The sequence below is a fragment of the Chenopodium quinoa genome, unplaced genomic scaffold, assembly GCF_001683475.1.
Source record: "Chenopodium quinoa cultivar QQ74 unplaced genomic scaffold, ASM168347v1, whole genome shotgun sequence".
In the NCBI taxonomy this organism is placed as follows: Eukaryota; Viridiplantae; Streptophyta; class Magnoliopsida; order Caryophyllales; family Amaranthaceae; genus Chenopodium; species Chenopodium quinoa.
This window is the reverse complement of record NW_018742204.1, coordinates 12103620-12125608: the sequence shown is the minus strand read 5'-3', so window position 1 is coordinate 12125608 and position 21989 is coordinate 12103620. Positions and strand designations below refer to the sequence as shown.

The window sequence follows — 21989 nt, the reverse complement described above, 5'->3', positions numbered from 1 at the left end:
CTTGGAGAAGTGTGACACTATGAAGCTCAAGGGTGTCACTGATGATGCTATTAGACTACGCCTTTTCCCTTTTTCACTAAGGGATAAGGCAAGGGAGTGGCTACGAGATGAAGGTATTGGTTCCTTTCATACGTGGGACAAGCTTGCTAAGGCCTTCCTAGTAAAATTCTTGGGGCAAGAGAAAACCGCAAAATTAAGGAACGAGCTATCTACCTTCCATCAATCTAATGACGAGTCTTTATATGAGGCATGGAGAAGGTTTAAGCTATTGTAGAGACAATGCCCTCACCATGGTATTCTAGAATGGATGTTGATCCAAACATTCTATAATGGTTTGACCTATGAGTTTCGCATATATATTGATGCTGCGTCTGGAGGTTCTATCATGACAAAGAACCCAACCGATGCAAAGGATTTGATTGAGAAGATGGCGGCTAATGATAATTACCATCCAAGGGGACGAAATGCTATCAACACAGGTAATAAACATGATGTTGATGCTCTAACCATGTTGACTAGTTTTGTGCAGGCATTAACTCATAAGGTCAATCAAATCCAAGCTGAGTCCCCTCGACCCTCGATGGAAACTTGTCAGATGTGTGGACTGCAAGGCCATACTGCACGGGAGTGTCAACCTAATTATGATGGAATGACGATTGAGCAAGCTAATGCTTTTTATACCACAACCTCCACAAGGCCATTTGATGAAGCGTGGAGAAATCATCAAGGGCTCTCATATATGAACAATCAGGCTCAAGTGAATCCTCAACCACCACCTACTTTTCAATCAAGGGCACCTTTCAATCATCAATCCACACAACTCCCACCACCCCAAACCTCAAAATTTGATCTTGAATCAATTATGAAGGCTTTTACTACCTCCCAAATTCAACAACAAGAGCTTATATCAAGGCAATTTGAGCTACAAGCAAAGAAAAATGAGTACTTCAAAAACTCAATCCAATTGCTCACCGCTCAAAATAAGAGGATAGAGACTCATCTTTCTCAACTTTCACAGCAAGTGAGTCATCTAAAAACTCTTCAAGATCAAGCAAAAGTCCAAACGAAACAATGCAATGCAGTTTTTGTGAAGAGAGATGGATTGACTACGGGGGGTTTAGAGGAGAAAGTGTGCAATCTGGAGTCGAAAACTGAAATACGCGAGAATGAAGGTCCCAAATATGTTGCTCCACAAGCCTATGAGGAACCGATGCCTTTCCCGCAAAGGTTATCAAAAGCTGTGCTCGATAAGCATTTTGGGAAATATTATGAGACTCTTAAGAAGGTATATGCTACCATTCCTTTTTCAGATCTTATGATTCAAATGCCTCAATTTGCAAAATTTGTGAAAGGAATTCTAGATCATAATCATAATAATAAGGAATTAGAAAATTTGGTAGTGAAGAAGCATGGCTCTGATATTTTACATGAGAACCTACCACCTAAATTGCATGATCCTGGTAGTTTTACTATTCCTTGCAAGATAAACGAAACAACTTTTGATAGGGTCTTGTGTGATTTAGGTGCAAGTGTTAACTTAATGCCTTCTTTAGTGTATGACAAATTAGGTTTGAAAAACCTTAAACCCTCTCCTATATCTCTTTATATGGCTGATAGAACTGTTAGACTCCCTAAGGGTGTAGTTGAAGATGTATTAGTTGGGATTGGTGAACTTGTTTTTCCTATTGAGTTTGTTGTGGTGGATATGAAAGAAGACCATAAGATCCTACTCATCTTTGGTCGCCCTTTTCTTGCTACAAGTCAAGCTTTAATAGATGTTCCTAGAGGAAAAGTGACCATTAGAGCTCGGGATAAACAAGTTGTGTTTAAGCTTTTCAATGACCATAATTTTACTTTTGATGGTGGTACTTGTTTGAGAATCGATGCTACTAACATTTTGGTTGATAAGTGTATTTCTAATAGAAATCCTGTGAGCAAAAAGGACAATATTCCACCACATGATGGGTTTAGTTACATGAAGGTCAATTCGAATACAAAGCACATCAACTCTAATTTGAAGGAGTCGTTTGGAGGTGGATATATTGATGAGAAATACCACAGAGTATCTTCTTCTTGTGGTGACCCAGGTTGAGCTACTAAAGAGGGGTTGAGCTAAAGACCTTAAACAAGCGCTAAATGGGAGGCAACCCATTTCCTTTTTTGTTTTATTTTCCTTTTAGTTTCTTTTTTGTTTTATTTTCTTAGGTATGATCTCTCCTCTGCCAGTAGGGCCTAGTTTTCTTTTTCCCTTGCCTGTTCTTATTCGATATATGTTCACATTGAGGACAATGTGAAGTTTAGCTTGGGGAGGGATTACTTTCTGCTTTGGGTTCTTTATACGACTATGCCTCGATGATGTTATGTAATATATGTGTGATTTTAAAAATTGAAAAAAACTTGTTTTTGAAAACCCATTCACTGATTGATTTGGAATTGAACTTGTTTGTGGCTAGAAGGGTCTCCCCGCTCGACCAATATGGATAGCTTGAGTACCTATGTGAGACTTTTGAGCCATTTTTGACCGATACATCTTATTCAGCCATTCTTTTTTCATGTGTGTTAGATTTTCCTTCATGTAATATGATTCTTGGATTTGCTTTGCGATTATTTGAGACTTATGATGCAATATGGAAGAGTTATTGAAGTTCCTTTTAGATAATTTGAGCCAAAACTTCTTAGGTGTTTGATGCTTATTCTATTTTCGTTTTATTTTACATTAACTCTTAGGATGAACCAATTTGAGCCATGATTCCCCTTCTTTGACGCCTTACATTTTATGCCTTAGAGCCTTTTTGTAGGTTTATTTGATGGAGAATCAATGTATTATTTATGCCCTCTTGAGTTTTGTTTGGAAAATAAAAGAGAAAAAAAGAATTTAGAAAAAAAAAGAGCAAAAATGAAAAAATTCAAAAAAAATAAGTTTGTGTATGCTCTAAGTTTCAAAGAAAAAAAAATTGAAAAAAATGAGAAAATGAGAATGAATAAAAAAGAAGCAATGTTTGTCATGGAAATTTATGTTGTCTTGTGAATAAAAATAAGGGCATGCTTATATGTTGTGCGGAGGATATAAGGTTGGTTTGAACCCAACATTTGGTTATGTAGTGGGATTAAGATTTTGTTATTTTTGAGCACCACATTCCCTAATGACATCCGTCTAACCCCATATAACCAAGCCTACCCTTATTAAGGATCTCATGACTTCTGTACTTGCATCATCGCATTACAAGTGGAGAAAATCTATGAGCAAATCTAAAGAGGACAATTGCATGAAGTCGACGTGCATAATTGCAATTAGGATGAGTGATTTCTTATTCTAACACTTATAAACACATGAGTGGCTTATTTGTTTTATTTGCACAACTAAAGTGAGATGCTATTCATATATGACTGAGTTGGTTAGGGGAGATGTGTGGAAAGGTTGGTTGTCAATTTCGAATGCTTGAAGTATATGGTGGTTTTATAATCACTAACTTTCATTTCTTGTTTTTCCACTTGGTTTTAATTAGTTCGCACATATATTCTTGCTTGAGGGACCATCCTACTCTTCTTGTGTTCTATGTTTCAATGCTTGAGGACAAGCATTGGTCAAGCTTTGGGGAGTTTGATAAGTCGTATATTGAGCGTGTTTTTAGAGTTCATTTAGGTAGTTTTCAAGCTTAGATTAATTGTTCATAGCTTATTTTATCTTATTTTGATTTGGTTGTGATCATGTTGTGCTTTTATGGGTAGTTTCGTTGTTTTTGATGTATTTCAGGATGAACGAGACTAATTTGGATGGTCACAAGAGTTTGTTAAGATGGAAGAGTGATGATACCCGTGTCCGCCCTGGCAGGGCAACATTGCCCAGGCAGCCAGGGCAAAGGAAGGAGAAGAGAAGAGGAACGTAGTACATAGATGTATCTTACCCCCATCGCCCTGGAGGGCAACATTGCCCTGGCGACCAGGGTGAAGAAAAAAGAAGTGAAGAATTCAACTCCTATCCGCCCGGCCCGGGCGACATTGCCCTGGCAGACCGGGCGGGCAGAGTATTGTGCGAGGAGGCGAGTTTGTGTGTCGCGCCCGACCGGGCGGCTTTGCCCGGCCTAACTAGGCGGAGTTTTGTGAAGCCCGTTTTCTTATTTCTCGGGATTTATTAATTAAGGGATATAAATACCCATTGTAAACCCCGATTAAATATACTTAGTTATTATTTTCTAGCTTTAAAATCTTCATTAGAACCCTATTATTCTCTCTAGATCTAGATTAATTTGCACTTTCAAGTTTTGATCTTTGTTCATCAACAATTGGTACTTTTCTTCATTCAAGCAATTGGTATTCATCTTTATTTCTTCTTTTACTTTTAATTACTTATTAATCATGTTTTCTTCATTGATTATTGTTTTTGCTTTCATTAATATGTGTGAGTAGTTTCTTTATTCCAAGATCTAGCGGAACCCGAATATGATTAATGCATGATTTAATTCTTTAAATTCTCTAATAATAATTGTAATTGATATGCTTAATTGATTGTGCTTATGCCAATACTAGATTAGGGATAATTGGTATTGTTATTAATCCTTTGTTTTAATCGCAACGGGAGTTGGGTTTTGACGGATTTGAATAAATCAATTAAGGGTTTGAAGTTCATCACGGGAGTAGTTGAATGGATGATTAGGAAGTTAAAGTAATGTTCTTAAGGTCTTTAATTTACATGATTCCACGGAAGTAGGCTTGATTGTGATTAGAGAAGCCATTGATAACTCGGGAAAGACCATTGGTATTATTCATGGATTACTTTTCCTCATTAATCAATTGAATTATGTGTTAGGGGTAGAACGACTATTGCATTAATTGTATTCGTGGTGATGCTTGATCTTGGATGTTTTTAGCATTGATTTGTCATATTACTTAGATTTAATCGTTTTAATTAGTTCTTTAGTTATTGATTCTCACTTATTTGAATTGTTTACTTGCTTAGTAATTGCTTGAGTCTATTTAATTAGTTGAATCATAGTCTCTTGGGATCCGACCCTTTCTTGCCCGTCTACATAGTAGTGGTCTAGTTAGGTTTATTTTTGTTAGGTACGCGACACGCCTATCAGATGGTGTGTAACCTATGCAATTACAAAAAGCTTGAGTGATTTCAAAAGATTAAAATAGCAAAAAATAAATAAAATAAGAAAAAAAATAAATAAAAGTGTACAAAAAGGGCAAGTGTTCCAATGTCTTTGACATGAACATGTCTTTGATATGAACACGTCTCAGATTGCGTCTCTTATCGAGTGCTCGGTACCGTGCCTGAGAAACATGAATGCCAAGTGAGTGATAGACCGCATGATCGGGATTGCCCACACTTATAAAAATAAAAATAAAAATAAATGCTAAAGCATTAAAAAAAAAAAGGAGAAAAGAGAAGCAAGCCTCAAGCACAAAAATATATCAAAAGCAAAGTTGCACACCTTGGGGGCTTATCTAGGGTCTTGAGCTTTTTATCCCCTTCTTCTTCAACCTTTATCCTAACCACGTTACAACCCTTAAAAAGACCTTTTTGAGGTATACACACACTTGTGCGAGGTTCGGCTAGAGCTACGTTCGGCCTGATTCCTAACGGATATGTAGGCAACCTCACATCGAGGTGCGACCGTAATAAAAATGCGTTCATATTCACATTCACACACTTACACCATGATCATATCAAGGGATCTCCAATGCTCATCCCTATCTACTTAGAGCTAGACTTGGGGGCTTGATCCTTACATCATTAGCTTACCTAGCCTAAAGAGTTGCCATCATTTGACTCTTCTTGAAATAATATTTTCCCACACACTTAGCCCTTGCAGCCTAACTTTAGTGTCACTTTCACACACTGCACAGATACATGGCCAAATATACTTTCCCTTAGGAACCCTTTGTCATGAAATCTTAACACAACGTTGAAGCATGTATTGTCATATCAAAATCACTCATCAATCATAATCATCATTACATCGAAGTATGAAGTGCTTAGCCTCCGTGCCTAAGTTACCAAAATACTTTCATTATCAAGTCAACTAGGATAGTCTAAGATGTTACAATCCTTGTACTGTGAGAAACAACATTTGACTAAGCTCATTATTCAACATGCACCTTCAAAAACTTCACTTTGATTCTTTTTCGTGTCTTTCTTTTTTGGGAGAAAGTCGGTACCCTCCATAAAAATGACGGAATTTTTTTTTCTTTTTTTCATTTTCGAGTCGCACAATCATAATACAATGCACACACGGGTCATGAGTCACACGTGTCATTTCACTTCGAGTCGAGTCAACCTCGAGTCAATCACAGCGAGTCAAGTTTATACCTTGAGTCGTGTCAAGTCAATGAGTCAAGCGACATTAAACCTTATGTCAACCCTAAAATAATTAAAGATATTAGCAAAGTCCTATAGTCAAATATAAAGCGGCAGCAAGAGCAGAATAGGGAAGACCCGACTCCAGCGCCAGACGACAACATCTAACCTCTGGCAACAGATTTCAGCGCCTTGCGCTAGATTTCAGCGTCTGGAGACAGAGCCAAATCGCGGCACCAGAGGCATTGCGACAGCGAAAAAACACTTAACCACTCAGAGTAGTTATTTTAACCTCTTTCAGCAATTTAGGGTTCCTTGGTACGCCAGTTAGCCCCTATAAGCAATTTGACATGATTAAGTAGGCGGCTTGATTACAATCGCAATAAGTGATCGACCTAAATAAAGATCGTCTCACTTAGCTTAAAGCGCCTAAAACATTGGCTCATCACAAGGCACCGACATACTGGTTCACAAGAAGCAAAAGCGCCGACGTACTGGCAGAGCGGAAGCAAAGTTCAAGCGAGCTTTAAAGATCAACAAGCGTTGGTCTTCGGAAGATTTCTTCGGAATATTATCGCAAAAAACATTCAAGTATTAGAGCTCTATTATTCAGAGACGCGTGGACATATCATTAAAGCTCTATTGTTCAGAGACGGGTGGACATATCATCAAAGCTCTATTGTTCAGAGACGCATGGACATATCATCAAAGCCCTATTGTTCAGAGACGCGTAGACATATTATTCAAGCTCTTTTGCTTAGAGACGCGTGGGCATCCTATTATCGAGCTCTTTTGCTCAAAGACGCGTGGGCATCCTATTATCAAGCTCTTTGTTCAAAGACGCGTGGTTTAGGGAATATTTCAAGCGTTAATCCACTAGCTTGAACCCCACTGTGATCATACACTAAAGTACGGTGGCGTCCAAAAGGGAAGAAGATAGAGCAAAAGAGTCGCCAACAAGTTTTTTAGGAACTTGTAAACCATTCACGAGGTGAAGGTTACACCCCTTAACGATCCAAGAGATCGTTAACTCCATAAGGTCTTGAACCAAATAGGGTTCGGGGATGAAGGTACAAATCCAACCTAAAAGAGATTGAACCTGCCCTAATAATAGGCCTCTACTTTATTCTGATCGTATTCATGTGCGTTTTCTGACTAACATGCAATCAATAGGATTAACCCTAAACTTGTTTATCTATGTTGGTTGAATATTAATGCACAAATAAATCTATTATTGGCGATCACTTGAATTATAATCATATTAACCCTAAACAAGATTATTAATATCTTATTAAGAGTGATTACAAGTACCAATTTCCCTTTAAACATGCATAAAAGGTGTGATCAAGCAATAACAAAAAAAATCAAGCAACATCAAAGTAATCATCATAAATAATAATCATAATCATGATAATAATAATTACAATCATAAAATTAAAATCATAATCAAAACAATTATAAAAATAACCATGAATCATGTTAAAGCATAATAATAGCAAGATCCTAGGCATGATACTAAAAAAATTAATAACAAACCCTAGCATGTCACTAGCTAAACTATAAAAATCATATACTTAACCCTAACATGATACTAACAATCATAAATATTAGGAAGAACATACAAGGCATCATAACAATCTTACTTAGTATTAAAGTTACCCTAGACATGATACTAGGAATATCATAATAACAACCTAAACATGAACTCTATATCATAATATCAATAAAAACCATTAAAGTACTTACTTTGATGCCTCGTACATCTTTCTAACAACAAAATACACACGTTAGTAACTTCAATGAAAATAATAAAACAAAACAATTAAATCAAATAATGGAAAGAGAGATTTGGGACCAAACCCTCAGAAATTAAACCTTTCACGTCTAGGGCGAAGGCAATTAACTTTGAATATGGCTAGGTGTATCTAAGTCGAATGAATGCGGAATTTTTATATTTGAGAGAAGGCTAGTTTAGAAAAAAGAAAGAGAGAGAGTAAGGAAATATTGATGAGAGTTGGTAGATTGTAGATGAATGAAAATTGGTTATCAAAAACGGAGTTTTTAGCACGTTATTTATAGAGAAAATCAGCCAAAAAGATAAAATATCAAAACAGAGTTCTGGCGCACATAAAACGATGTTGGCGCCAACGCTGGCTATTGGCGCCAGACGCCAACATTAGCGTCAGGCGCCAATGCTAGCGTCAGGCGCTACAGCTGGCGTTTGGCGCTGATTCAGAAATTCACGCGTTTTCTTAAAATCAGATAGAAATTGCCGTACAGGTGGATAAAATCGTATCTTCCTCAAAAAACGTTCTATGACTATAATTAAAACTCTGAAAAGTCAACAAAAGTCAATTTATCAATGCTAATTGAATTAGGAATGAAAATAACCTTCTAGAAGAATCTAGAAGACTAAAACCATTCCTAATTGCACTAGGAATGATAAATCTATATTAGGCCCTTCCCTAGATCATTGGGCCGCATATAACGCTCAAAACGAGTCCAGTTTAGTAATTTGGCCATAACTTCCTCAATATTCATCAGAATTGGGCTTATAATATATCGTTGGAAAGCTCTTGTCAAGCCCCATCCAACTACACTAATATTGTACCCATATCATGGACCAACCAAAATGGATTGGCTGTTTTCTTAAAATAAGTTTTCAAAAACATAGAGAAGAGAAAAGAAATTAAAAACTATCCGCTACACTAGACTTTCCACACTTTCACTTCATTCGATTATGATTCGACGCGAAAGGTACTCATCACTGGGTTTGGTTTTGGGGAGACACAAATAGGTGTCTACACGTGGACACATCATTCAGAAGTTCATATTAAAAAGAAGCTCTATTGTTTAGAGACGCGCGAACATATCCAAAAAGCTCTGTTGTTCAGAGGCGAGTGAACATCAAAACAGTAAGATGGCGTTCCCTAGCTTGTGGAAGGTGGTCACAACAAAAAAATGCAACAATCGGTTACCCCCAAAGACGTGTGCTCGACGGTGCAAGATACACGTTTCTTAAATCTTTTATCTGTTTTAACTAACGCTAGTTTGCAGGTATCGACGTTACAAGAATGATTTAGGATCGCAGAACGTTCTGAATCGTTCTCCGTCCCTATCGATACTTTGACTTTTGTTTTCGAAACTTGCGTTTCTCCAAACTCAGTCAAAGTTGGGGCTTCTGTAGACACCCATTTGTGTCTCACCAAAACCAAACCTGGTGATGAGTAACTTTCACATCGAATCATAATCGAATAAAGTGAAAGTGTAGAAAGTTTAGTGTTGCGGATAGTTTTAATTTCTTTTCTTTTCTCTCTGTTTTTGAAAACCTATTTTAAAAAAACAGCCAATCCATTTTAGTTGGTCCATGATATGGTCCAATAGTAGTGTAGTTGGATAGGGCTTGAAAAGAGCTTTCCAACGATATATTATAAGCCTAATTCTGATGAATATTGAGGAAGTTATGGCCAAATTACTAAACTAGGATCGGTTTGAGCCTTATATGAGGCCCAATGATCTAGGGGAGGGCCTAATATGGATTTATCATTCCTAATGCAATTAAGATTGGTTTTAGTCTTCTAGATTCTTCTAGAAGGTTCTTCTCATTCCTAATTCAATTAGCATTGATAAATTGACTTTTGTTGACTTTTCAGAGTTTTAATCAGAATTAAAGAATGTTTTTGAGGAAAATACAATTTTATCCTCCTGTACGGTTAAATTCTATCTGATTTTAGAAAAAACGCGTAAAAAACGGGATTAGCGCCTAACGCCAGACATTAGCGCCTGGGCGCTAAGCCTGGCGCCTAGCGCTAATGTTACCGTCTGGCGCTAATTGCTAGCGTTGGCGCTAATCGAGTTCTATTTGCGTCAGAACTCTGATTTGTATTTTTATCTTTTTGGCTGATTTTCTCTATAAATAGCCTTCTGAAAAACCCATTTTGAACAACCAGATCTAGCATCTGTAATCTACAACCTCCAATCTACAATCATTAACTTTCTTTCTAAGCTAAAGCTTCTCTCGATCTCTCTTTTCTAAACTAGCCCTTTCTTACAAAATTCCGCATTCACAGGATCTAGAAACACCTAGCATTATTCGAAGTTGTCTTTGCCCTAGACGTGAAAGTTTTTAATTTATGAGGGTTTGGTCTTAAATCTCTATTTCAATTATTTAATTTAATTGTTTTGATTATTATTTTCCTTGAAGTTACTAACGCGGGTATTTTGTTATTAGAAAGAGATACAAGGAATCCAAGTAAGTACTTTAATGGTTTAATTGATATTATGATATAGAAATCGTGCTTAGATTGTTATTTTGATTTCTAGAATCATGTTAGGATGTTTTCCTTAATTTGATGTTTAGGGTGACAACAATAAATTCCTAGTATCATGTCTAGGGTAACTTTAATACCAAGTATGATTAAAAGTATGATGCCTTTTATGTTCTTTCTAATATTTATGATTGTTAGTGTCATGTTAGGGTTAAAGTTTTGATCTTTATTGTTTAGTGACATGCAAGGGTTTGTTATTAATCTTGTTAGTATCATGCCTAGGATCTTGCTATTAATATTATGCTTTAACATGATTATTATAATTATGATTATGATTATAATTATAATTTATTGTTATTATGTTGCTTGATATTTATTGTTATTGCTTGATCACACCTTTTTATGCATGTTTAAAGGGAATTTGTACTTGTAATCACGCTTAATAAGATAATTAATAATCTTGTTTAGGGTTAATTTGATTATAATTCAAGTGATCGCCAATAATAGATTTATTTGTGCATTAAATTCAACCAACATAGATAAACAGGTTTAGGGTAAACCTATTGATTGCATGTTAGTCAGAAAGCGCACATGAATACGATCAGAATAAAGTAGATGCCTCGAATTAGGGCAGGTTCAATCTCTTTTAGGTTGGATTTGTACCTTCATCCCCGAACTACCAGTCATGGTTCCAGACCTATTGGAGTTGACGATCTCTTGGATTGTTAAGGGGTGTAACCTTCACCTCGTGAACGGTTTACAAGTTCCTAAAACTTGTTGGCGATTCTTTTGCTCTATTTTTCTTCCCTTTGGACGCCACTATACTTTAGTGTATGATCACAGTGGGGTTCAAGCTAGGGATAATGCTTGAAATATTCCCTACACTTTTTGGTGAATCCACTGGGGAGGATTTTTATTTTAATTCCTGAAATATATTTCGGCAATGATTTAGAATGAGTGGATGAGACTCGAAAAGTTCTAAGTATTTCATGTGCGTAATTTTGATTAACATTATTGTCATATGCATAAAAAAGATCTCATTGGAAAGACCATCCATAATGAGTTAAAACATAGGATTTTTACACGTAGAAAATTTGAGGAATATCTTTCACAACTAGAATCGAAATAACACTGCGCGAAACTGGAAAATTTTATCGAGCACAGAAAGCTGTTGAGGCGTGTAGGAACTAGCGTCAGCGAACAAAGATTAGCGCCAGTATTTTGACTTTAGCGCCAGACGACATCCTCTGTCGCCAGGCGCTAAAGCCAAAAGATGGCGCCAGCCTCTGTTTGCTGGCGCCAAGTTCTTCCAATACCGAGCCAGAAATATGTGTTCTAATTTCGACCAGTTTTTAACCACTAAAAGAGAAGTTAAAATCGGATTAACACTAAAAGAACAAGAAAGAACCGATTTAATTAACTTGCTTAATGAATTCATCTATGTATTCGCTTGGTCATATGAAGATATGCAAGGCATTAATAGAGAAATAGCTCAACACACCATACCGTTAATTCCAAGAATGAAACCTGTAAAACAAAAGTTACGTCGAATGAAACCTGACGTAGCTCTTAAAATAAAAGAAGAAGTTTAAAAACAAATAACTGCAGGTTTTATCAAGGTATCCAAATACCCTGAATAGGTTGCCAACGTCGTCCCTGTTTCGAAAAAGGATGGAAGGGTAAGAATGCGTGTCGACTATCGAGATCTGAATAATCCAAGTCTAAAGGACGACTTCCCTTTACCAAACATCGATATTTTGGTTAATGGATGGATACGCGGGCTATAATCAGATTCTCATGGAGAAAAAAGACATGGAGAAAACAACCTTCATAACACCATGGGGCACTTACTGCTACACGGTAATGCCATTCGGGTTGAAAAACGCGGGTGCTACTTACCAACGAGCAGGGACTGCCTTGCTCCATGACATGATGCATCAAGAAGTTGAAGTATCTGTGGAAGATATGATTGTAAAATCAAATGATCGTCCAGTCCATCAAATAGCCTTGAGAAAATTCTTCAAAAGGCTGAGAAAATACAGTATGAGGTTGAATCCATCTAAGTGCGCTTTTGGAGTCACCTCAGGAAAGCTTCTGGGTTATGTCATAAACTCTAGAGGAATAGAGACAGAACCAACCAAGATCAAGGCAATCATGTGTATGCCACCGCCCAAAACCGAGAAGCATATTCGAGGATTTATTGGCCGGTTGCAATACATAAGCAGGTTCATATCAAAATTAACAACAATATGTGAACCAATCTTCAAAAAACTTAAAAAGAATGTACCAGTGATATGGGATGACGAGTGTCAAAAAGCCTTTGAAAAGATCAAAGTCTATCTTGCAAATCCTCTCGTATTAGCACCAGCATTTCCTGGAATACCTCTTAGGTTGTACTTAAAAGTCACCAAAGAGACAATGGGAGCCATGCTAGCGCAAGAAGTAGAAGGCAAAGAACATGCGATCTACTATCTAAGCAAAAAGATGCTCGAGTATGAAGAACGCTATACACCACTTGAGAAATTGTGCCTCGCTTTGGTGTGGGCCACAACCAAATTAAGACATTATGCTCGTGCATACAGTCTTTATAGTTTCCCGATTAAATCCACTCAAGTTTTTATTCGAGAAGTCTACACTCAATGGGAGCATATCAAGATGGATAGTCAACTTAGCCTAGTTCGATGTAAGGTTCATGCCACAAAAAGCTATCAAAGGATCTGTGGTTTCGGATTTTCTAGCAGACTTTCCAATAGAAGATTCAACGCCAATACACGACAATGAATTTCCAGACGAAGACTTGATGGTCACCGAAGACGATATTTGGACCTTATACTTCGACGGAGCCTCAAACTAAAAGGGATGTGGCGTTGGAGTATTACTAGTATCACCTAAAGAAGAGCATATTCCAATCTCCATAAAGCTTGATTTCGACGTTACCAACAACGCTGCAGAGTACGAAGCATGCGTGGTAGGCCTTGAAACAGCTTTGGCATTGGAAGTGAAAAAATTACGGATATTCGAGGACTCTTCATTGATCATCAATCAAATCTCTAAAAGATGGAAAGTAAGGAGCGAAAGCCTAGCCCCTTACCAAACTTATCTGGAAACTCTCACTAATCAGTTAGAGAAGGTGGAATACACATATCTACCTAGAGAAGAAAATCAATTTGCTGATGCCTTGGCAAGACTAGCCTCAATGGTTAGGATTCCTATGGAAATCGAGCAAATGCCTCTAACTATAGAAAAATGGCATAAAGCGGCATACATCCAAGCTATAGAAGATGATGAAGTGATCCAAGACGAATGAGAAGAAGAAGAAGAAGAAGAAGAAGAAGAAATGTGGTATACGGATATACTCAACTATGTCACCAAAGGAGAATACCCTACCCATGCTGATAAAATAGCAAAGCGAGCATTAAGACTCTTAGCTTTCCAATACGTACTCATAGACAACGAGTTACACAAAAGGGTACCTAAGGGTTGAGCTCTCTTATGTGTAGGAAAAAAGGATGCTCAAAGTGCAATGAGGATAGTCCACGAAGGAATTTGTGGAACTCACGTAAATGGAAAAATGCTAGTCCAAAAGATAATGCGAAGAATACTATTGGGCTACCATGAATAGGGATTTTCATCAATACGTAAAAAGATGCCCTAAGTACCAAATCTACGCTAACTTACAACATGTTCCTCCATATCTACTCCACACCTACACTTCGCCATGGCCATTCTCTACATGGGGAATTGACATCATTGGCAAAATACTCCTCCAAGAACAGGAGGTCATGAATATATCTTAGTAGCAATTGATTACTTCACAAACTGGGTCGAAGCACAATCATATGCTAAACTCACTGCAAAACATGTAGCACTCTTTATCGAAAGAAATATTATTTGTCGATATGGAGTCCCACATGAAATGATAAGTGACAATGGAACTCACTTTCAAGCCGAGTGTGAAGAATTATTACAAAAATATGGTATTCAATATCATCATTCTTCTCTTTATAGACCTCAGGCAAATGGAGCAGTCAAAGCAGCTAATAAAAATTTAAAGACTATCATCGAGAAAATGACGGATAATTACAAGGATTGGCCTGAAAAACTCCACTTCACATTATGGGGTTATCGCACGTCAACAGGAAATACGTCATTTTCCTTGGTTTATGGAATGGATGTCGTACAACCTGTAGAGCTAGAGATTCCATCTTTACGCATCGCATGGAGCTAATTCTACTTGACGAAAACTGATTAGAAGCTCTACATCATACTCAATGCTATCAAACTCATATGGGTAGGCATTTTAATAAGAAGGTCAACACAAGAAACATCAAAGTAGGAGATTTGGTGTTAAAAGCATTAAGGAAAAATGTTTTGGATCCAAGGGGAAAATTCAGACTTAATTGGTCTGGACCCTATATTGTCAAAACAATCCTGTTAGGAGGTGCAGCAAAATTAACTGACATGGATGGAAATGAGTTCTCGAACATGAAAAATCTTGACCAACTTAAGAAATACTACCCATAATCACTTGAGTAGGACACTCAAGATAGCTACGCTTGGCCTGATTCCTTAGGAAAGGATACGTAGGCAACACCTTAAGGGTGCGGCCACTTTATATATTTTTTTTCAAATCTCGCATCCAGGACTTAATGAAAAATTCAACAGAAGATCGACGAAACATCGATGTCACAAAAAATATTCTGGCGCCAGCCGATGAACCTTAGATCTAGATGACAACCCCTGTCGCGTGACGCTAGACTGCCGCAGCTGGCGCCAGTCGTAAAATCGCGGCGTCAATTTTCTGTAAAATATCTAGATAAAATAAACTAACAATTGCATTATTGATGGAATTTAAATAAAGCTTAAATAAATTAACTTTGAATTTAAAACTAAGTATAATAATTGAACGTTAAGCAATGCTCTAATCTTTCTTCTCTTTCTTTGCCCTCTTTCAATTTTTATCTGTGTCTTTTTCCTCATCAATAACTTTAGCTAGTAGGCATCCTTTAGAAGATTTACATTCAATTTTGGAGTAAATAGTTTCTCATTTAGCTAGGACTCCATGTTTCTTCTCTACCCACACCTTCTTTTCTGAAGTGTCATCCTTTCTCTTTCCTTCATCCTTCGTAGAGCTTTTCTTTTTAGGCATTATAGGTGTTTTGAACTCAACTCTTTCACCCAAGCGTTCCTTAACGGGAATCACTTTGTCACCTAGACGACTCTTCACATCAGTTTTACTCTGATTTCTCTTCATGTCCTTTGAAGGTTTCTTCAGAAGCCACTTCCTCACATCATTGGGCAAGGAAGGAGGAACCTTTTGGGTAATCACTTCCTATAAAGGTCTAACACTCCAATAAGTATCAAATTTGTCTACTTCTTGAGAGACAGGAAATTCATAGGGACAACGAAGGTCCCCGGAAGGAATTGTTTGAAGTAGGCCGTACTGTCTTTTTACCCTGCAGGGATAATAAATAGTCATTTGGGACAAGCTTGGAAGACGGCAGAAAGGTTGCTTATTGACACCAACCATCTTTTCTATTTTCCACCAAGGGATGACCCACTTTATGGCAAAATTGCAAGACTCGAAGACCTTCCATTCATGGCGCCCCATCTTAGAGATGCGTTTCTTCCTTCTCACAAAGCAGTTTGGAGTGTACTTTTCAATATTTTTGGAGAACTAATTAATTCTAGTCTTTCCATTAGCCACATCTGTAAAGAAATCCAATGCAAATAAATTAATAGTACTATACAAAAATATGTTTTTGATTTCTATAATTAAAAATATTATTTTTCTACCTGCAATAAAATTGGAGAGCCCCGAAAAGGCGCCTTTGGATTCTTCTTTAATTCGTCAAGACTAAGCATAGTCTCTCCCACTATTAATGGCATTTGATTTCTCCCAGATTCAATCTGTTCCAAAACAGTTGATATAATTGCTTAACCCTCATTAGTTTTACCACTAATGAGAATATATTGATTAAGCATGCAAAAAAGAAAAGCCCATCTTCTATAAACATGAAAAGACTCAGAATAAGGTCTATCAAAATAATGGCGAGCAAATTCTTTCAAATTAACTATGCTACCATATACTATTTTTGTTAGATCTTTGTCTTTTAAATTCAAGAAGCGCTCAAAATCCTTATAATAATATACGTTTATTTTAGGGATTACTACAAGATCTAATGCAGGGAAACCTAAGATAGCACCGAATTCTTCTGGCAAAGGGCTAATTTCATCATACCCTAGTCTAAAACAATGAGTATTCACATCCCAATATTCTAGGGCAGTATGAATAAAATCTACATCAAGATACACCCCTTTGACACCATAAATACCCACCATATGAAAAACATCTAACTCTTTTCTCTCCTTGGCAGTTAGAGACCGACACCATTCATGAGTGAAGTTAGCAAAACTTATAGAGACTAAAGACATGACTATTATTTATTCTAAAGCTAAGAATATTTTAATCTACTAAAATTATGAAGAAAATCGACTGAGCAGGAGGCTATTTATGCACAAAATCAGCACAGTTTTATTCCGGATAAAAATTCAATGTCAGCGCTCATCAGCGCCTGACGCCAAACATTGGCGCTTGACGCCAAAGCCTGGCGCCAAACGCTAAGCGTAACACCTGGCGCTAAACCAAAACGCGTGGCGCCAGATGGCGCTGACGTGTCTTATCATACAAGCTTCTCAAAACCGCGTTTTTTGCTTGATTCGAGTCTGACCAATGTCTTTACGGTCTTTTATTCTTTTTTATACCTTTTTCCTAAATTAATTTTTCCTTCTTCTTAATTAATATATCCATTATATTATTTTTCGGATTTTATTTAGACTTAACTTTTAAGTTTTTATAAATCCAATATTATTTACCTTTATTTTTTCATTTTTTCTTTCTGGGGGAGAAAGTCGAATACCCTCCTTCAAAAATAAAAATGACGGAATTTTTGCGCAAAATTACTTTTCACAATTCTTTGCACACACAAACATGCACATAAAAAAAATGAAAAATGATAAATAATAAATATTGAATAAACTCATAGTAATATGTATATACAAGCATGTCTAAAAGAGTCTAAATAAAGACAAAGTTCTATACAAAGTCAAAATAAAATATAAAAAAAAGCACATGAATAAAGTACGGCGCCGGAGGACATACACCCATCATCTCATAAAACTGCGCCGTACGAGGAGTAACCTCTCCACTAACTCCAACTCCAGCTCCGGTCTCCTCAGGTTGTGAAAAACTCAACACAGAACCCGTCCACCCAAGATCAACATGAGGCTGAGGCTGCGGAGGTTGCTGCGATGGCGAGCCGACCACGTACATCCCACCACCTCTAAGAGCCGAGGTAGCCTCTCCCTGGCCTACCGGCGCAGTATGTGCACCCTCAGATGAAGAGGTTGAGCCCTCTAGCGCCTTGGTGCGGGCAGCCTCAGAACAACCACCCTGACTGCCAGAACCAGTACGGCGACGTCTCGAGCTAGACCTCGCTGACTCTCTCCGTACTTCAGGTCTCGTACGGGTACGAGAAGGAATGGGTTGTCCCTGCAAAAGAAAATAAACTAAAAAAACAAGCAAAATATAAGCAGTAAGGCAAATAAAGAAAGGAAACTACCTCCTAAACGGTGTTGTCGCGACGACATGTAGCCACGTTCCTCATCCGAAAGAGCTGGCTCCGGAAAGCATCTATGCACCGTGCCATTTCCGTGACCACCTCGCGCGAGAACTATCAAAGAAGTAAAGTCAGTAATAATGCATAACATATATGGACAAAAGTTGCAAATTAATAAGCTTAGCCGAGTCTGGTGACGAGGGATCGACCGCTCCACGAAGCACTCACCCTCGGGAGCCGGAGGAATCATCTCCTCAATCGGCCCGTATGTCCCCTGATAGTGGATGGACATACGAGGTGGCACGAACTCAGTAGGTCCAGCCTAACAAAAGCAAATCAAAGTCAGTAAAACATTACTTGGGGGCTACTTAACAAAAGGTAAAAGCTGAAAAAATTACTTGACTGGTCCATGATATGGGTCCAATAATAGTGTAGTTGGATGGGATTTGAAAAGAGCTTTCCAACGATATATTATAAGCCCAATTCCGATGAATAATGAGCAGGTTATGGCCAAATTACTAAACTGGGTCCAGTTTGAGCCTTATAAGCGACCCAATGATCTAGGGGAGGGCCTATAATGGATTTATCATTCCTAATGCAATTAGGATTGGTTTTAGTCTTCTAGATTCTTCTAGAAGGTTCTTTTCATTCCTAATTTAATTAGCATTGATAAATTGACTTTTGTTGACTTTTTAGAGTTTAAATCAGAATAAAAGAGTGTTTTTAAGGAAAATACGATTTTACCCTCTGTACGGCCAAATTTTATATTATTTTAGAAAACGCGCAAAAAGTATGATTAGCGCCTAACGCCAGTCATTAGCGCCTGGCGCTGGCGCTAATTTCGTTTTTTCATGTCAAAACTCTGATTTGTTTTTTTTATCTTTTTGGCTAATTTTCTCTATAAATAGCCTTCTAAAACTCCGTTTTGAAGAGTCTACAATCATCAATATTCTCTAATTCTCTTCTCTATCAAAGCTAAAGCTTATTCTTTCTCTCTTTTCTAAACTAGCATTTAGCATACAAAATTTCGCATTCACAAGACCAAGAAACACCTAGCATTATTCGAAGTTGTCTTCGCCCTAGACGTGAAAGGTTTTAATTTCTAAGGGTTTGGTCCCAAATCTCTCTTTCAATTATTTAATTTGATTGTTTATTTTATATTTTCCTTGAAATTACTAACGCGTGTATTTTGTTATTAGAAATAGGTACGAGGCATCCAAGTAAGTGCTTTAATTGATTTTATTGTTATTATGATATAGAAATCATGCTTAGGTTGTTATTATGATTCCTAATGTTATGTTAGGGCATTTTGATCTTCCTAGTATTATGTTTAGGGTAACTTTAATATCAAGTATGATTAAAAGTATGATGTCTTTTATGTTTTTCCTAATATTCATGTTAGTATCATGTTAGGGCTAAATATTTGATTTTTATTGTTTAGTGACATGATATGGTTTGTTATTAATCTTGTTAGTATCATGCCTAGGATCTTGTTATTATTATGCTTTAACATGATTATTAATATTGATTATTATAATTTTAATCATTATTATGTTGCTTAATATATATTTTAGTTATTGCTTGATCACGCCTCTTATGCATGTGTAGACACCCATTTGTGTTTCCCCAAAACCAAACCCAGTGATGAGTACCTTTCACGTCGAATCATAATCGAATGAAGTGAAAGTGTGGAAAGTTTAGTGTTGCAGATAGTTTTAATTTCTTTTTCTTCTCTCTGTTTTTGAAAACCTATTTTAAGAAAAAAGCCAATCTAGTTTGTTTGGTCCATGATATGGGTCTAATAGTAGTGTAGTTGGATAGGGTTTGAAAAGATCTTTCCAACAATATATTATAAGCCCAATTTCGATGAATATTGAGTAAGTTATGGCCAAATTACTAAACTGGGCTCGGTTTGAGCCTTATATGCGGCCCAATGATCTAGAGGAGGGCCTAATATGGATTTGTCATTTAGGAATGGTTTTAGTCTTCTAGATTCTTCTAGAAGGTTCTTTTCATTCCTAATTCAATTAGCATTGATAAATTGACTTTTGTTGACTTTTTAGAGTTTTAATCTGAATAAAAGAATGTTTTTGAGGAAAATACAATTTTATCCTCCTGTACGGTCAATTTCTATCTAATTTTAGAAAACGCGTCAATAACTTAGTCAGCGCCAAACGCCAGCATTAACGCCTGACGCTAAGCTTGGCGCCTGGCGCTAGCGTTAGCGTTTGGCTATAACCTCGTTTTACGCGTCAGAACTTTATTTCGATTTTTTATCTTTTTGGCTGATTTTCTCTATAAATAGTCTCCTAAAAACTCTGTTTTCATTGACCAATTCTCACCAACTCTCATCAAGAAATTCTTGGTTACTCTCTCTCTCTCTCTTTTCTAAACTAGTTTTTCTCCAAATACAAAATTCCGCATTCGCAAGACTTAGATACACCTAGCCATATTCGAAGTTGCCTTCGCCCTAGACGTGAAAGGTTTTAATTTCTGAGGGTTTGGTCCCAAATCTCTATTTCAATTATTTAATTTAATTGTTGTTTATTATTTTCCTTGAAGTTACTAACACGTGTATTTTGTTATTAGAAAAAGATACGAGGCATCCAAGTAACTGCTTTTAATTGATGTTATGATGTAGAAATCACGCTTAGGTTGTTATGATTCCTAGTATCACATCTAGGGAAACTTTAATATCAAGTATGATTAAAAGTATGATGCCTTTTACGTTCTTCCTAATATTTATGATTGTTAGTATCATGTTAGGGTTAAAGCTTTGATTTTTATTGTTTAGTGACATGCTAGGGTTTGTTATTAATCTTGTTACTATCATGCCTAGGATCTTGCTAATATTATGCTTTAACATGATTATTGTAATTATGATTATTATTATTTTATGAATATCATGTTGCTTGATTATATTTATTGGTATTTCTTGATCACACCTTTTATGCATGTTTAAAGGGAATTAGTACTTGTAATCACGCTTAATAAGATAATTAATAATCTTGTTTAGAGTTAATTTGATTATAATTCAAGTGATCACCAAGAATAGATTTATTTGTAGATTAATATTCAACCAACATAGATAAACAGGTTTAGGGTTAATCCTATTGATTGTATGTTAGTCAGAAAGCGCACATGAATACGATCAGAATAAAGTAGAGGCCTATCATTAGGGCAGGTTCAATCTCTTTTAGGTTGGATTTGTACCTTCATCCCCGAACTACCAGCCATGGTTCCAGACCTATTGGAGTTGACGATCTCTTGGATCGTTAAGGAGTGTAACCTTCACCTCGTGAACGGTTTACAAGTTCCTAAAAAAATCTTGTTGGCGACTCTTTTGCTCTATCTTCTTTCCCTTTGGACGCCACCGTACTTTAGTGTATGATCACAGTGCGGTTCAAGCTAGGGATTAATGCTTGAAATATTCCCTACAGTTTTTGGCGACTCCAGTGGGGAGGATTTCTATTTTAATTCCTGAAATTTATTTCGGCAATGATTTAGAATGAGTGGATGAGACTCGAAAAGTTCTAAGTATTTCATGTGCGTAATTTTGATTAACATTATTGTCATATGCATAAAAAAGATCTCATTGGAAAAACCATCCGTAATGAGTTTAAACATAGGATTTTTACACGTAGGAAATTTGAGGAATATCTTTCACAACTAGAACCGAAATAGCACTGCGCAAAACTGGAAAATTTTATCAAGCACAGAAAGCTGCTGAGGCATGTAGGAATTAGCTTCAACGATCAGAAGTTAGCGCCAGAATTTTGGCTTTAGCGCCAGACGACA

The 21989-nt window shown here is 36.9% G+C and overlaps 1 protein-coding gene across 1 annotated transcript; it reads left to right on the top strand.

Moving 5' to 3' along the window:
• The first annotated feature begins 307 nt into the window (after positions 1-307).
• On the top strand, positions 308-2092 carry LOC110726805. The gene has a single exon (XM_021906362.1). It carries the CDS (start codon positions 308-310, stop codon positions 2090-2092), a length of 1785 nt encoding a protein of 594 aa, XP_021762054.1.
• Positions 2093-21989: the final 19897 nt, after the last annotated feature.

Excerpts from the sequence above, each read along its gene's own strand:
- LOC110726805 (XM_021906362.1), top strand. The coding sequence starts at position 308 with ATGTTGATCCAAACATTCTATAATGGTTTGACCTATGAGTTTCGCATA.